This window comes from Lotus japonicus, chromosome 6, assembly GCF_012489685.1.
Source record: "Lotus japonicus ecotype B-129 chromosome 6, LjGifu_v1.2".
Classification (NCBI taxonomy): Eukaryota; Viridiplantae; Streptophyta; class Magnoliopsida; order Fabales; family Fabaceae; genus Lotus; species Lotus japonicus.
The window spans coordinates 59,557,099-59,573,960 of NC_080046.1; the positions used below are offsets into that span (position 1 = coordinate 59,557,099).

At 35.1% G+C, this 16,862-nt stretch overlaps 4 protein-coding genes and 1 pseudogene across 8 annotated transcripts; 1 reads left to right on the top strand and 4 right to left on the bottom strand.

Moving 5' to 3' along the window:
• Positions 1-876: 876 nt before the first annotated feature.
• On the bottom strand, positions 877-2,300 carry LOC130725673 (F-box/kelch-repeat protein At3g23880-like). The gene is made up of 2 exons (XM_057576881.1): positions 1,779-2,300; positions 877-1,512 (listed from the first exon to the last, which is right to left on the bottom strand). The coding sequence occupies exons 1-2, from the start codon at positions 2,298-2,300 to the stop codon at positions 877-879; spliced, it is 1,158 nt and encodes a 385-aa protein (XP_057432864.1).
• A 2,896-nt stretch (positions 2,301-5,196) lies between these two features.
• Positions 5,197-7,988, top strand: LOC130724372 (uncharacterized). Of its 5 annotated transcripts, none has more exons than XM_057575579.1 (4): positions 5,197-5,344; positions 5,904-5,935; positions 6,289-6,867; positions 7,153-7,988. In XM_057575579.1, the coding sequence occupies exons 3-4, from the start codon at positions 6,856-6,858 to the stop codon at positions 7,660-7,662; spliced, it is 522 nt and encodes a 173-aa protein (XP_057431562.1). In that variant the 5' UTR covers positions 5,197-5,344; positions 5,904-5,935; positions 6,289-6,855; the 3' UTR covers positions 7,663-7,988. The 5 variants fall into 5 exon arrangements, with proteins under 5 accessions (XP_057431562.1, XP_057431563.1, XP_057431564.1 ...); XM_057575580.1 differs by having other exon boundaries at positions 5,267-5,344; positions 5,808-5,935; XM_057575581.1 differs by having other exon boundaries at positions 5,273-5,344; positions 5,820-5,935.
• Positions 7,989-8,789: 801 nt separating this feature from the next.
• On the bottom strand, positions 8,790-9,215 carry LOC130725674 (F-box protein CPR1-like). The gene has a single exon (XM_057576882.1). It carries the CDS (start codon positions 9,213-9,215, stop codon positions 8,790-8,792), a length of 426 nt encoding a protein of 141 aa, XP_057432865.1.
• LOC130724371 (F-box/kelch-repeat protein At3g23880-like) lies at positions 9,150-10,865 on the bottom strand (annotated as a pseudogene).
• Positions 10,866-14,116: 3,251 nt separating this feature from the next.
• Positions 14,117-15,231, bottom strand: LOC130725675 (F-box/kelch-repeat protein At3g23880-like). Its single transcript, XM_057576883.1, has one exon. It carries the CDS (start codon positions 15,047-15,049, stop codon positions 14,117-14,119), a length of 933 nt encoding a protein of 310 aa, XP_057432866.1. The 5' UTR covers positions 15,050-15,231.
• Between the last annotated feature and the right edge of the window lie 1,631 nt (positions 15,232-16,862).

Here is a 16,862-nt window from a genome sequence, read left to right on the forward strand (position 1 = left end):
ATCTCTAGCACTGATTGGCTGCTAGCTAGTTTTGGAGATTCTATGAAATACGATTGTCTAGTATTGTGTAGTAGAGAATCACAAACTTCCAGCTCACAATTGTGGTTGTGCGCAAGGAAGATTTGCTGCAATTGAATGATTAATACCGAAAGATTGACTATATTCAATTGATTTCTAAATCCTTTTTACATACCGCAATTGTCAACCAATTAACCCCCTTTGTTAATTGTTTTCATTGTTACTCTGTTATATTTTCAGTTTTTGTTTACACTTAACCTGCAATTGCATTAGATTAAGGGAAACTTTTACTTTGAAAGTTAATATTTGCACAGGGGAATGCATAACTGCCCTGCCTGCATATTAAGTATTGGGATAACCATTATCACACTATGCTCATGTCCTAATCCTTTTGAACTGATCTAGTTATGATATTCTACTGTTAATTTTCTTAATTGCCACCGTTGTTCAGCATCTTTCTACCTTTAAGTAAGGGTAGATAAATTATTTTGTAATCTCAATCACACCTTGTTATTTAAATTTTGTTTAATTTTAATTAAAAATTCTTTTATGTAAAGAAATAATTATACTTTGATAAGCATGAATTGAATATCTAACTATATTTAGTTTTCAAATTATGTGATAAAACTCATCAATTTTAATCTAAGTATTAATGGACATATTATTATAACTAGACACCTTAATCTGTGAAGTTTGTTAGGCATAACCCTTTCAAGCACCAAAGAAGCTTAATGAATTAGCAACCGACAATAGAGTCACCAACAAATTAGTGAAGCTAAAGAACCACCAATATTAATCAACACTTGCATAATTAATCATAAATTCAGAAGTACATATTGCCAATGGAGGAGCTTAATCTTAACATGGTGACACTAGACTTTGTACATAACCAATGACATCCGACCAAATTTTGTTGTCAGGAAGTTGAACATATTTCACACTGTTATCTCTTACAGTGTACATGATAACATCAAGATTTTCCTTTTGTATGAGCAACAGGATGTCACCGTCTTCACTCAAGCACATCAGTGGACGACACCTAAAGCCAACACATCTGAGATGTTCATAATTGACACTCACCAATCGAGTCCAAGACTCTTGAACTCCATACTCTCTCATTTTCCACACAACAAAATGAGTTCCCTTTTGGTCATTAAAAAGACACAAACAATTGTCCAGAACCCCAAGGCATGCCCTAAGGTTAGGAAGCTGACTAGTACTCTCATTAGTACCGTCAGGCAACGACAAAGAACTATATGCCTCCTTACACATGTCAAATGAAACAATCACAAACTTCTGGTGACATTTCAGCTCGTTAAGTGCTAACCAATTTATACAGCCACCCACAAAATGTCCATTAAGTTCCTTTAACGAAAAGGGGAAACCAGGGTCGTTCAAAATCTTTCTCCAACAACTATCAGTACCTATGCAATGAACCATTGTCTCCAATTTTGGCTCTCTACGGTTGTAATAATAATTTGAAAGCACCACCACCTTGCAAAGAGGAAATAATAAAATTAAACCAAAAGGATCATGTATCTGTGTTGGGTAATGAAAATTATGTAATCTTTAAACTTTCATTTCATTACTCAAATTAAATTCACTTATCTTGTACCCTAATTTCCTCTCTATGATCAAAATAGTCTTCAATTCAAGGTAATTTGAAGTGGGAATTGACTTGACCGAAAGAAACATCATATTCATATTAAAGACTAAACTTGTATTTCAAAGATTGGATTTGACATTGAATTTTAACTCACCTTGTAAGTGTCACGTGAGTCATCATACCCGAACCCAAAGTTCACGCTGTCGGCATCGTTACAAAAGGTTGGTGACTTGTTGGACCTTAAGCGCGTGGTCGGGTTCCAAAGTCGGACCCAGAACTCACCCATGATGTCAAGATCACAAAAGCCCTGCAAACAGACCAAACCATTACATGAGCCAGCGACGAGGTAATTTTCCTTCAAGGTGTAACGCCCATCTTCATCGATCGCGGGTGATGACTCTTTAAGCAAATGACGCACAGGGCACGAAATGGCGTAAGGTTCATCATATTCCAAGTAGGGAAAGGAAGACTCTAGTAAGGTGAGCAGAATGTGTTGGTGCTTGTTTTTTGGCGATCTCTTCAAGTGTAGTGTCATGAAGTCTCTGTCTTCGGAGATGAGTGATTTCCATGACTTTGAAACACGCCTTAATTGCATGAGGGTCTCCACGGGAAGCCATGACAAGATTTCTATCAGGAGTTCGAAAGGAAGAACAGGTACAAGGTCAACAATTGCCATGGTTGTGAGAAGAAAATTTATTGAATCAAAGAGACTCACAAATTATGTGCCCAATGAATTTGAATTTTTCGATATACGAAACCCTAATATTTACGTTCCACTTTGGATACCCAACCTTCTTGATTTTATAGTATCCTCAGTTTCCTTTTCTTATTCATTAAACTATATCTATGTATATAAGTAAAATTGACTTGACATATTCATTAGTAACAAAATTAATTAGTTATTAATAAATTTTTATATATGATTCATTATATTACATAATAATTGTAAAAAAATTAATTTGTAATATATATAATTTTAATTCTTAATCACAAATTGGGAAAAAAAATAATAACAATAATAACAGATATAGTAAAATTGACTTGACATTTGAATTAATAAAATAATATTTAGTTATTAATAATCTTCAATATTATTCATTCAATTAACTACTAATTGTAAAAAAATTCAATTTCTCATATTTAGAATTAAATAATAATTCTATTTTATTATTAATCATTAATCACTACTTGAGGAAAACTTTCAAAAAATAATAATACCACTACTTGAATATTTTTTACATTAATAACAATATGAATTAGGTAATAATAACATTTTTATATTAATTACTAATTGTGAGAATTTTCAATTCTCATATATAAAATAAATATAAATATTATTTAATTTTAATTATTAATCACATTTTAAGGAACTTTTAAAGAATAAAATAAAACAAATTATTATTTTGTACATATAAAATATACTAAGTATTAAAATTGACTTCACCTATACATTAATAACAATATTAATTAGTCATTATAATAACTACTAATTCTATAAGTGTCAATTTCTGAACATATTTAAAAGTAACTATGATTAAGATTTGAAAGAATATTAATATTATTTTAATTATTAATGACAACTTGAGAAAAAATTTAAGAATAATAATAAGTAAAGTCAAATTGAATTCAAATTTAAACTAATAAAAATATTATTTAGATAATAATAATATTCTATATTTTTCATTCAATTAATTAATAATTGTAAAAAAATTCAATTTCTCATATTTAGAATTAAATAATAATAATATTTTAATTTTTTTCATTAATCACTATTTGAGATTTTTTAAATAATAATAATAAAAATAAGTTAAATTGAATTGACTTTAAAATTAATAACAATATGAATTAGATGTTAATAATACTTTATCTTAATTACTAATTTTGTCAATTTTCAATTCTCATAATAAAAATAAATATTAATATTATTTAAATTTAATTATTACTCACATTTTCAGGAATTTAAGTTGACATGACCTCCACATTAATGAAAATATTAATAATCTTTTATATTAATTTTGAATGTAAGACTTTTAAATTTCTCATATTTAAAGTTAAGTATTAACATTATTTAATTTATTATTGTTAATCATCATATCTTGAAGAATTTATTGTTTTAATAATAATAATAATAAGTGAAATTGACTTGACCTTTACATTTATAACAAATATTGATTAGTTATTAATAATCTTTTTTAGTAATTACTCATTGTAAAACTTTTCAATTTCAAATAGATTATGCATAAACAAAATTCAGATATTTTAATATTAAGATTATATGTATGAGGAGGGATCCGCAAGGGGTGGCACAAGTGGTGAATGCGCATTTTCTTAAAGGATTTCACCTAGGCTTCTGGCCTGGGTTCGATCCCCTCTGAGGTAAAAAATAATACCTTTGTGGCCAGGGACATCACTACTGTATGCCGAGCCAGATTAGTCACGTGGGGCCCCTTTCCCCCGTGGAGACTGGTGGCCAAAGAACAAAAAAAAAAAAATGGAGTACTAATTAAAATTACTCCAAATCCTCGCCCTTTAATGCATTAAAAAAGCTTTAGGGGGGCGTTTGTTAGAAAGGTATCTTGAAACTAGGGTTGTCCATAGGTCGGATTCGGTCGGCCTTTGGTTTTTGTCGGTTGAAAATCACCAAATCACCGGAACCGCCACCGTCTGATCACACCCTTCGGTAGCTTGGGTTATGGTTTGACGGATCACAGATTCATCGGTCGGACCTGTCGGTTAACACAACAGAAGGAAATAAAAAAAACAAGAGATGAAGAAGAAAGAAAGTAGAAGAAACCAAAGATAAATCTTTAACAGAATTTTTTTCATTACAAAGCTTTGATTCAAATATATAATAACAACCAAATAATATTACATATGAAAAAATTTCAACAAAATTTAAAAAACTTCAGCATAAGCCATGGAGGTTGACGAAAACACGTTAATGAGGTGAGGAGTGTCGCTGTCAACGAGTTCAAAGGCGAAGAACAACATATCGGAACATGCGACAATAGTTTCCTTCGGTTTGAGACAAGAGATGAGGCGGCATCGACGGCGGCGAATTGAAAGGATGCGATGATGGTGGGGTGCGGAGATGGAAAGGAAGAGATAATGGTGAGAAAGGATAGGACTTAGACAGAGTAGTGAGAAGAGAAGAGGAGACTCTGGTACGGTTAAGGTTTGTTGGAAGAGAGGAGAGATAGTGTCTGTCCACACTGATCCAGTTTCGGATCGAGCCGGATAAGTGTGGGCATGCCTACTTGAAACATTCCCTGGAATGTGAGGTTGGAAATGTAACATTTCCATATTTGGTACAAATTTTTGTGCAAAACAACATCAACTGGCAAATCAATTTTTGCGGATCATGTGAACTGGAGTTAGATCACTTGGGCCTTGAAGGGCTCTAGGGGTCCATTCTCTGCTGTCTTATTAATTCATTTTTTTCTACCATTGATGTAACATGCATTTGATGATGATGTAGTATGCAATTTTACTAGTAGAGCATCTATTGGGTTGCCCATTATTTAATACAAACTCTAGGTACATATAATTTCAAACTTGGAATATTTAATCAATAGTGGGACCTTCCCATGTTTGATAAAAGTCTAAACCATCTCCAAAAGTCTAAACCTCCATATTCAAAAAAAAGAAGACCAAGACAAGACACAGTCAGAACTAGAACTGAAGATCAGCAAGTTGTACATTTAATTCCAGTTAAGCCAAGTAAGTTGAGATATATAACACATGAGCACATTCTTGTATCTTTTTTTCATACCACTTGATTTTTTGGTGCATATGATTAATTTATTCTTAGCCTTTTTGTACGAATTGAACATTTTGAGCAAAAACTGGATAGAAAATGAGATTGTTTATGCAGCTAACTTTGAGCACCGTGCTGCTAACATAAGTTTATAAATGGAAAAGGTAGAAAGTAGGTAGCATCAGAGCACTTTTTAGACCTTAACTAAAGAATGATCATAACTGATTCTCTTTCTTTGTGTATGTGATTCCAAATTCACAAACCACTCCAAGATTTCAAATTATCAATTTGAGATCCGGCTCCACTTGAGTTAGTAAACTATCAAGTAACAAAGATGTACCATGGTGTAAGGCTGGATTTTGCTTCTAAACTCTAAAGTATAGCTGAAAAGTGAAAACTCATGCTGGATTCTGTTTTCAACTCAAGTTTCTTGTTCAGGTTCATAGCCAAAGGCCAAAAGCCTTTAAGTATTCTGCTTTAGAGTAAAACCACTCTGTGACCCCAGTTCTGTATGGTTTGCAGGAGTGGACTTAAAGAATGGTCACCAACTACAGGTAAAAATTTGCCATTAATCCTCTAGACTAAAGTTTACTTATTTTCTGCTTGTATACTTATATTCATTATCTAAATATATGTCATCAAAACAAATCAGATGCCATGTTTCCTAGCAATTTATTTCCAATTTGTGAATCCCAGATTTCTAAGTGCATGTTTGGAAACTCTATAATTAATTCTAAAGTCAAAATCAATTCCAGGGATAAGCTTTTCTGAGTAGCTTGTAGGTGACATAATTGATTTTATAGAAAAATAAGTTGATCCAAACATGTTATACGTCAACATCCATATCTTACTAGTGTTCTGCGAGGCTTGATGCTTATATCCCATCTCATCATTGACATGTGTGCAGTGTGCATTAGCTAATTACCATGGGGTGCATTTCTTCAAAGGAAATAATTGCCAGATCAATCAGTTTCCATGAAGAGAGAAAGCATAGATCACATAGAACTGTAAACGGCATTCCATTGCTAGAAGATTTTATCATCTCCGCAATCGGCAGTGGCAAGTACCTAACACTTGTCCGCGCTGCTAACTCAGTCTCCAACAAGCTGAACTCTAGGAGCTATAGTGCAAACAAGTCCTCAAAACCTGCTATTGAGTCTGCCAGTTCTGAAACTGTGGAGAAGTTGGAGCTATCAGCAAAACTAGGCCAAGTAAAAGGGAAACAATTTGAAAGTGATAACAGAAACAGGTCCAAAAGTTGGCATTATTTTCTTGAGCATATTGAGCACTCTCTTGCTCAGGAGAATTTATCTGGTTTTGAAGATAACATGACTTGAGCTCCAAGGGTGCTGTAGGTAGCAGGAGTTTCCACACAGTGGAGGAATATGATGGTATAGTTAATAAAATTTGGTTGAACAAGTCCAATAGAGTTCAGCAACGTGGGTTTAATGAAGAAGATGATTCGGGAGGCAACATGGACATTCAGGTATCTAAATTTATATCTAATACAAAATCATCATACTGAGGAAAAGGAATTTTTTTTTAAACCACGAGTGTCCTGCTCGGGAGCCAACATGGACATTCAGGTATCTAAATTTATATCGAATAGAAACTCATCGTATTGAGCATAAGGATTTTTCTTTTTTAACCATGAGTATACTGCACTGAGGCAACCATGTTCAAGTTGGATAGTAACCACTGTTTAACGTAGTTTTATTCACATGTACTCGAGTATTCACATGTCCTCAAATCTGACATATCTGTATTCAAGGAAATGCAACCAGAAAGCAATGAAGTTACTCCAAGTCCTAAAAGGCACATTCCAAGTTCAGGTATAAAAAATGAGGAAGTGATTGCAAGTCATAAAACAAGAGTGCTTGCTGCTCAAGGCGTAAGAAGCACCATTGAGAAGGGAAATAAGAGAAAGGCTTTAGCAAAGAGGCTAGAATCACTTAAAATCCCATCCACCATTGAATCTCCAGCCATTGCTAGTCTAAGAGAATGGCTCCCTGCAGATGGAATATATTCTTCGGGATCCTATGTCACCCCAAAATTTGGCAGCTATTCTCTAATGAACACTAGGATTGCAAATGAATCCAGTCAGGAATCTATATTTAGCCCAGAGCTGGTATCTGCCTTTGAACAGTGCATGCAAAATCTTGATGCAGAGGAAGAAAAGATTCTGAAACAAATTTTAGAGAATGTGGAGGAAGAAAGTGATGAAAGAATTCAACCACAAGAAAGAACTCATGTCCTCAACCAGGCAGGCATAACAGGTTAAATCCATACTTGAAGTTGAAGGTTAGTGTTGCTAGTATACTATTTAAGTTCTTAATGTGGATTCATTTTATTTATAAGAAAAGAGGAATAGAAAATGAAAAATGTTCTATAAAGTTGAAGGAGCAGCTTAGTTATCAGTGGCAGAACACTGAAGAGACCCAATATATTAATGAATAGTTCAAAACAATGATCAAAAGCAAAGAGTTAGAGTGCAACTTGCTGGTGTGTATAACCCTTTTATATGAGTTCGCAAGCTTGCCAGAATATACTGTTATACTGAGTTTGTTTATTGCACAACCTTTACTCAATTTTTAAGTTCTTAGCAAACTTTTCATGCTTGCCTTTCGTTCAGATTTGAGCTCCGGAATATGCCAATTCTGTCTTATCTGTCATGTAAGTTTCAATTATCTTAGAGAATTGATAGTTTGCAAAATCAGCACAGACAAAACAGCAAAAGAATAATGCAATACCAGAGTGAAACATGAAAGTAAAATTACTTGGAATGGGACCGATTGAAAATACCAAAAATAACAGTCACTTTCAGCAATTGTGGTTGACAGCTACATGAAAATAAAAGAAAATGCATGAGGTAAGTCATAAGTGAGCTGCCTGGGTCAGTCAAGGAGGAAACAATAACCTTAATATTTTATTTTTGAGAACAAAAGATAGCTATTATTAATAGAAGAATCTATGAGAACAACCCTCTCATAGTGGGCAAGATAGGTAATAAAGGGCTTACAAATGTAAATAAAAACCCTACATGGCCAGCCTCATTAAAACCTCTCAAGGGAAAACCCAGTGGGAAAAAAACCCAAGAGAGGAAAAAGAGTGCTGGACCAAAAGCTAACAGCAGCAAGAGCCTAAACCAACAGACAAAACCAGCAAAACAGATAAAGTATAGTACATGAGATACGGGTTCTAGCACACTTATAAGGATTCTCTAAAATAGATAAGGTCTCTTGTAAATTCAGCTCCCCTTTTGGCCAATCTGTCTGCTTCAGAATTTGCTTCCCTATAAATATGATTTACCTTCAGACATTTCACTTCTGCCAACCATAGGTCAATTTGATTTAAGGCGTTAATCAGTTTCCACGGTCTATTGCTTCTGTTGTTTACCCAACCTTAATCTTAATAAGGCGAAACTAGACTTTGTACATAACCATGGGCACACAACCAATGTTTGTTGTCTGGAAGTTGAACATATTTCACACTATTATCTCTCAGATTATACATGGTAACATCCCAATTCTTTTTTCTGAAGAGCAATAGGATGTCACCATCTTCACCTAGGAAAATCAGCGGCCACAAGTGATGAAGCATATCATCAGCATGAAGATGTTCATAGCTGACACTCATTACTCGAGTCCAAGACTCACGAACTCCGTACTCTCTCATTTGCCACACATCAAAATGAGTTCCTTTACGGTCTTGAAAAAGGCACAGACAATTTCCCAAAACACTAAGATTTGTGTTAACATCACTAATATCCTTAGGCAATGACAATGCTCTATATGTCTCTTTACACATGTCAAATGAAAGAATCACCAACGCCATCCGCTCGATATACGGAAGGTGTTGATCAGGCTGATTCAACTCGTCAACTGCTAACCAATTAAGACAGCCACCCGCAAACTGTCCATAGTTTCCCCCCCGTAGGTAAAGTCTGAGACTAGGTTTACTTGAAATCTCTCTCAAACATCTATCACCCATACAATAAACCACTGTCGCCCATTTCCCCTCTCCGAACCAATAATCCAAAATTCCCACCACCTTATAAGTGTCACGTGAATCATCATAGCCGAATCCAAAGCACATGCGATCGTCCATTGTAAAGGTTGGTGACTTTTTAGACCACAAGCGCGTGGCCGGGTTCCAGAAACGGAACCGGCACCTTCCTGGGAAGTTATCATAATCCCAAGTGTAGCGAAAACAGACCAAGCTGTTACATGAGTCAAGGACGTAGTACTTGCCCTTCAAATTGCACCACCGGTCTTCATTGATCATGGATGACGGATCCTCAACCAAACGACGCACCGGGCACGGAACGAGGCAAAGGTCCTGGTCTTCTTCTTCGTAGGAGGGAGGGCTGCTAGTGTCCAGTAGGGTGAGGAGTACGTGCTTGTTTCTGGCCGATCTGTGCAGGTGCAGTTTTTCGAACGATTTGTCATCAGAGATGAGTGATTTCCATGATTTGCAAACGCACCTGAATTGCATCAGGGTTTTCACCGGAAGCCACGACAAGATTTCTACTTGAATTTCCCATAGGAGAATGGGTTCAAACTCACCAGGTTCTGTACCTGCTTTCATGGTTAGAGAAACCCTAATTTTCACGTCCCCCTTTGGATTCTCAAGCTTCCCCACCCCGCGATTTTATAGTACACTCTGTTTCCTCTTCTTTTTTTTTTGTTGGTATGATCTTCTCTTTATATTAGAATAAAAATGGAGTGTGTTAAATTGGGCCGTTAAATTGCTCCATTGATATTTTTTAAGTTAAATTTTTTTTTTTGATTATTTTGGTACATCATTTAACATTGATTTATGTGTATTTAATAATTAAAAAATGAGAGAAAATTAAATTAATGTTTTTGTTTTTGTTTTTTATAGGATTCATTCCCGCTTTTCTTATATCCATTAAGATATTAATTTAATTAAAATACATAATTAGTATAAATTTACACAAACCAACTAAATCTATCTTGAATCAATTATTATTTTTTTAAACGAAAATGTAAGATTATCATTAATCAGATTCAATTACTCTTAATTATTTTTTGTTATTTCAATTTTGATGTTAAAATTTTCAAACAAGGTGAACACTAGGAGTAGGAGTGGGAATAGGCTGGGCGAGCCTAGGTAGACTTTGCGTAAATAGGCCTAACCTGTTTAAAAATCTTAAGGCTTGAGCCTGACTTGTGACCTGTCAAAGGCTTTTTTTCGAGTCTAGCCTGGCCTTCTCGAAAGTCTGGCTTGACCTGGTAGCCTATTTAAATGCTTGTTTCACAACAAGAGTTTTACGTTTGATAACAAACTTATTTGTACATAAGCAATCAAACTTATAAGCTAATAAGTTAAATTATACTAAAATAATTTTTTCAACAATCAGACTCATAATTATAAGCTACTATATAGAGATGAAACTAAACGAGAGATTATGTTGGTTTTTTAGAGTTGGAGAGTCAGTTTAAAATCACACTTCATATTAAGGTACTTAAATACGTTATATATATATATTTCTAAATAGACTTGTAACTTTGAGTCATCATATAGGTCAATTTGCTTAAATATATAAAAATGTCAATAAATATATAATATCAAGATATTATGATAAATTTCTAATATATAGACATCATCAATGGTAAAACATATTTATTTATACTAATCATATTTACAATATACCAGAAAATACTAATTATTTTTACTTAAATAGGCTAAATATTGTATTATTGGGGGCATAAGGGATGCCCCAACCCATAATACAAAGATAGAGACACTAAAACAAAAAATTATTTCAGCCAGTAAATGTTACAATGCTAGCTATCTCAGAAACAATTTCGGTCCCTTCTAAATAATATAACATATATGAGGCTACTGGAGCTCCAACTAAACGAAAGAGAATGCACCATCAAATACTAATAAATGAAAGGACAAAATTTGCTTCTGCATAGCCAACACGCACTGGACCTTCAATTATCTTTCAAATAACAGGTCACAAGACTCCAACAAAATTGCCAGGGGAGCAAATTCTCACAAGCTCCACACCACCAAGCATCTAGCAATGCGTAATAGAGCAGAGGGCGAAACAGAGCTTCACGGTAACAAGCAAAAGCAGGGTCGTAACCAAGTGGCATCTACAAGCAAACTAATGCCTTCTAAACATATTATAAAGATTCCAGGCATACCAATGGATTTGAGGTCCATTCAAAGAAAGAGAATAGGAAGCCTTTCACCTTTGAATTTAGCCACATCCATGACTTGTATTGGATCCTTTCCAAGGCGTTTGACAGTACCAGCTCCTCACCTTTAAAGATCAAACTGTTTATGATACAGTAGCCAACCAAATGAAACCCAACCCTTCCATCTTATCCTTTCCACAGTGAATTCCCAAACATTGCAGAAAATGCATGTTACCTTCCTGCGGCAATTTTGAAGATAAACATGACTTGAGCTCCAAGGGTGCTGTAGGTAGCAGGAATTTTCACAGTGGAGGAGTACGAGGGTATAGTTAATAAAATTGCGGCTAGCCCAGGTTACTTCTGTTACTTATTATTTATGGGATCCCTGTTGGCCCCCTTTGGTCTGAAATAGCCATACGCACTCCGGAGGTAGAGCCCCATAATCCTATCTTTGGTTGAACAGCAACGTGGGTTTAATGATGAAGATGATTCGGGAGCCAACATGGACATGCAGGTATCTAATACAAACTCATCATACTGAGGACAAGGTTTTTTTTTAAACCACTAGTATCCAGCACTAAGGCAACCATGTTCGAGTCGGGTAGTATTAGAAATTAGGAGGCCTATACTCAACCACAAAAGCTAGCTCAAGAGTTGAGGTTTGCACTACCCTTATAAAGCTTATCTTGGCTCTATCTCTAGCCAATGTGGGACTTCTAACACACCCCCTCACGTCCAGGATTGAACAGACTGGAACGTGGAATTAACAACGGGTGGCCCAATAATGGGAGGTCTCCACAACAAATGGGTCTAGGATAGGCTCTGATACCATATTAGAAATTAGGAGGCCTATACTCAACCACAAAAGCTAGCTCAAGAGTTGAGGTTTGCACTACCCTTATAAAGCTTATCTTGGCTCTATCTCTAGCTAATGTGGGACTTCTAACAGGTAGTAACCATTGTTTAACGTAGTTGTAGTCCCAGGTACTCGAATCTGCCATATCATTAATCAAGGAAATCCAAGTCCTAAAAGCCACATTCCAAGTTCAGTTATAAAAAACATGAGGAATTGATTGCAGGTCATAAAATAAGAGTGCTTGCTGCTCATGGGGTAAGAAGCACCATTGAGAAAGGAAATAAGAGAAAGGCTTTAGCAAAAGAGGCTAGAATCACTTAAAATCCCATCCAACATTGACTCTCCAGCAATTGCTAGTCTAAGAGAATGGCTCCCTGCAGATGGAATGAACACTAGGATTGCAATTGAATCCAGTGAGGACTCTATATTTAGCCCAGAGCTGCTATCTACCTTTGAACATTGCATGCAAAATCTGGATGCTGAGGAAGAAAAGATTCTGAAACAAATTTTAGAGAATGTAGAGGAAGAAAGTTTTTCTTTTTTATCAGCTAAATAATAATATTAATATAAAGGACGTACTAGGTGTACTACAAAACCTTATATGTACAAAGGTGAAAGAAATAAGAGAGAGGGATAAACAAGAGCTTAGCAAACTTTTCATGCTTGCCTTTCGTTCAGATTTGAGCTCCGAAATATGCCAATTCTGTCTTATCTGTCATGTAAGTTTCAATTATCTTAGAGAATTGATGGTTTGCAAAATCAGCACAGACAAAACAGCAAAAGAATAATGCAATACCAGAGTGAAACATGAAAGTAAAATTACTTGGAATGGGACCGATTGAAAATACCAAAAATAACAGTCACTTTCAGCAATTGTGGTTGACAGCTACATGAAAATAAAAGAAAATGCATGAGGTAAGTCATAAGTGAGCTGCCTGGGTCAGTCAAGGAGGAAACAATAACCTTAATATTTTATTTTTGAGAACAAAAGATAGCTATTATTAATAGAAGAATCTATGAGAACAACCCTCTCATAGTGGGCAAGATAGGTAATAAAGGGCTTACATATGTAAATAAAAACCCTACATGGCCAGCCTCATTAAAACCTCTCAAGGGAAAACCCAGTGGGAAAAAAACCCAAGAGAGGAAAAAGAGTGCTGGACCAAAAGCTAACAGCAGCAAGAGCCTAAACCAACAGACAAAACCAGCAAAACAGATAAAGTATAGTACATGAGATACGGGTTCTAGCACACTTATAAGGATTCTCTAAAATAGATAAGGCCTCTTGTAAATTCAGCTCCCCTTTTGGCCAATCTGTCTGCTTCAGAATTTGCTTCCCTATAAATATGATTTACCTTCAGACATTTCACTTCTGCCAACCATAGGTCAATTTGATTTAAGGCGTTAATCAGTTTCCACGGTCTATTGCTTCTGTTGTTTACCCAACCTTAATCTTAATAAGGCGAAACTAGACTTTGTACATAACCATGGGCACACAACCAATGTTTGTTGTCTGGAAGTTGAACATATTTCACACTATTATCTCTCATATTATACATGGTAACATCCCAATTCTTTTTTCTGAAGAGCAATAGGATGTCACCATCTTCACCTAGGAAAATCAGCGGCCACAAGTGATGAAGCATAAGCATATCATCAGCATGAAGATGTTCATAGCTGACACTCATTACTCGAGTCCAAGACTCTCAAACTCCGTACTCTCTCATTTGCCACACATCAAAATGGGTTCTTTTACTGTCTTGAGAAAGGCACAGACAATTTCCCAAAACACTAAGGTTTGTATTAACAACACTAGTATCCTCAGGCAATGACAAAGATCTATACGTCTCTTTACGCATGTCAAATGAAAGAATCACCAATGCCTGCCGCTCAATATACGGAAGGTTTTGATTAGGCTGATTCAACTCGTCAACTGCTAACCAATTAAGACAGCCACCCGCAAACTGTCCCCATTTTCCCCGTATCCAAAGTCTGAAACTAGGTTTACTTGAAATCTCTCTCAAACATCTATCACCCATACAATAAACCATTGTCGCCCATTTGCCCCCTCCGAACCAATAATCCAAAATTCCCACCACCTTATAAGTGTCACGTGAATCATCATAGCCGAATCCATAGCTCATGTAATCGGTCATGTTAAGGGTTGGTGTCTTTTTAGACCACAAGCGCATGGCCGGGTTCCAGAACCGGAACCGGCCCCTGCGCGCGAAATCATGATCATGATAACCCCAAGTGTAGCGATAACAGACCAAGCCGTTACATGAACCAAGTACGTAGTACTTGCCCTTCAAGTTGCAGCACCCATCTTCATCGATCATGAATGATCGATCCTCAACCAAACGACGCACCGGGCACGGAACGAGGCAGAGGTCCTCATTATCATCGTAGCAAGGAGGGCCGCCAGTTTTGAGTAGGGTGTGGAGTACGTGCTTGTTTTTTGCTGATCTGTGCATGTGCAATTTTTCGAACGATTTGTCATCAGAGATGAGTGATTTCCATGATTTGCAAACGCATCTAAATTGCATCAGGGTCTTCACCGGAACCCACGACAAGATTTCTATCTGAATTTCCCATGGGAGAATGGAATCAAACTCACCAGGTTCGATACTGGGTTTCATGGTTAGAGAAACCCTAATTTTCACGTTCCCCTTGGTTGAGATTCTCAAGCTTCCCCCGATTTTATAGTACAACCTGTTTCCTTTTTTTTCCGGATGATCTTTTTCTTTTTTTGAAAGAATTGGAGTGAGTTAAATTGGTCATTTAATATTGATTTGTTTTTTATTTGTATTTGATAATTAAAGAAATAAGAGGGTCCAAAAAAAAAAATTTAATGACACTCTCAAATTTTTTTTGATAGTGTCCATACCCGCTTTTCTTATCTATTGAGATATTAATTTAATTAAAATACATTATTAGTATAAATGCACACAACCTCAATTATTATTTTTTCATTTGTAAAAAAAAAAACTCAATTATTTTTTGTTAAGTTCAATTTTGATGTTAAAATTTTGAATTTGATATTTATGTAAAACTTATTTACACATAAATGAAATGTGATTTTTTTTTTGAAACTGGATAATATATTAAGAAAAATCAAGTTGTCATAGAGGGTATTACATATGCATGAATTAAAGACTCCAACTCCGACGGAACCTCCTCAATCCAAACTGAGTTATGAAATTTTGAGGAATCTTAGCCAAGTGATCGGCTACAGAATTGTCGGTACGACGTACAAAAGAAAAACTAAAGTGCAAAAACGATGAGACCAAGTCTCTACAATCACTAATGACAAAAAATAAATAGGAATCACCACCCTTTGCCTTCATCCAAGTATCAAAAAGCTGTAACAATCCGTTTCATGGCACACTGTTTGGAATCCAAGATCCTTGGCCAAAGAGAGCGACCAACGTAAAGTTAAAGCCTCTGCAATAATTAGTGAGTCGTGTCCTCTAGCATTGCGCGAAAGATACTAGTTTGAACTTTGGCCTCATACCACAAATTATTATTTTTGTACATTTTTCAGTTGCCTCATTGGTAGGGAAAAGTGTCTGGTTTCTACTGTACCATATATCTGCTGAGTTAAGAGTAAGAAACTGGCCCATAATCAATTTTGCAGGTGCTGCAAAATGAAGAAGTGCCATTTTTGCAAAAATAAAATTAAGAAATAAGAGAAAATAAAATTAACCTTTTGACCAAAAATAAAAAAATTAATTGTTTGACCAACTTTGACACTCTCAAATTTTTTTTGATAGGGTCCATACCCGCTTTTCTTATCCATTAGTTCTTAATTTTTAGTACTATTCATTCGGTCTCACAATATCATTATATTAATATTTTTATTTTCATATAACTCTGATTTAAATTTAAATGTTAATTCAATACTTAAATTAAATGAATGTGAGAAAAAAATTAACTTTTTATGCTAAGAATTTAAAAAGTAAAACTTCTTATATAAGAACATAGTTTTTATTTATTTTTAAGAAATAAAAACTTCATGTCATCCCCTGTAGTGGTTAAGAACTCAGTTTTTAGTTCTTAACTAAAAAATAAGAACTAATAATCTTGCATTGGAGATGCTCTAAGAACTAGCATTGAAGATGCTCTTAGTGAATCTTAGTTTAATTTTCTTTTGTACGCATACACGAGGTTTTGTTTTTAATGCTATATTTCACCTTGTTAATGAATTTGATTTATGTTTCTTTACGCTGAGCTTTTGTGTGCTTTTGAGTTCTTACTAGTTGGGTTTGAATCATACTTTGTTCTTAAAAATTTATTAAAGAGGGTTCTAAATCAGTGTAAGAGACGTTTAATAGCACTGATTGGCTGCTAGTTTTGGAGATTCTATGAACTACGATTGTCTAGTATTGTGTAGTAGAGAATCACAAACTTCCGGCTCACGATTGTGGAAGTTGAATATATCTTGTGCGCAAG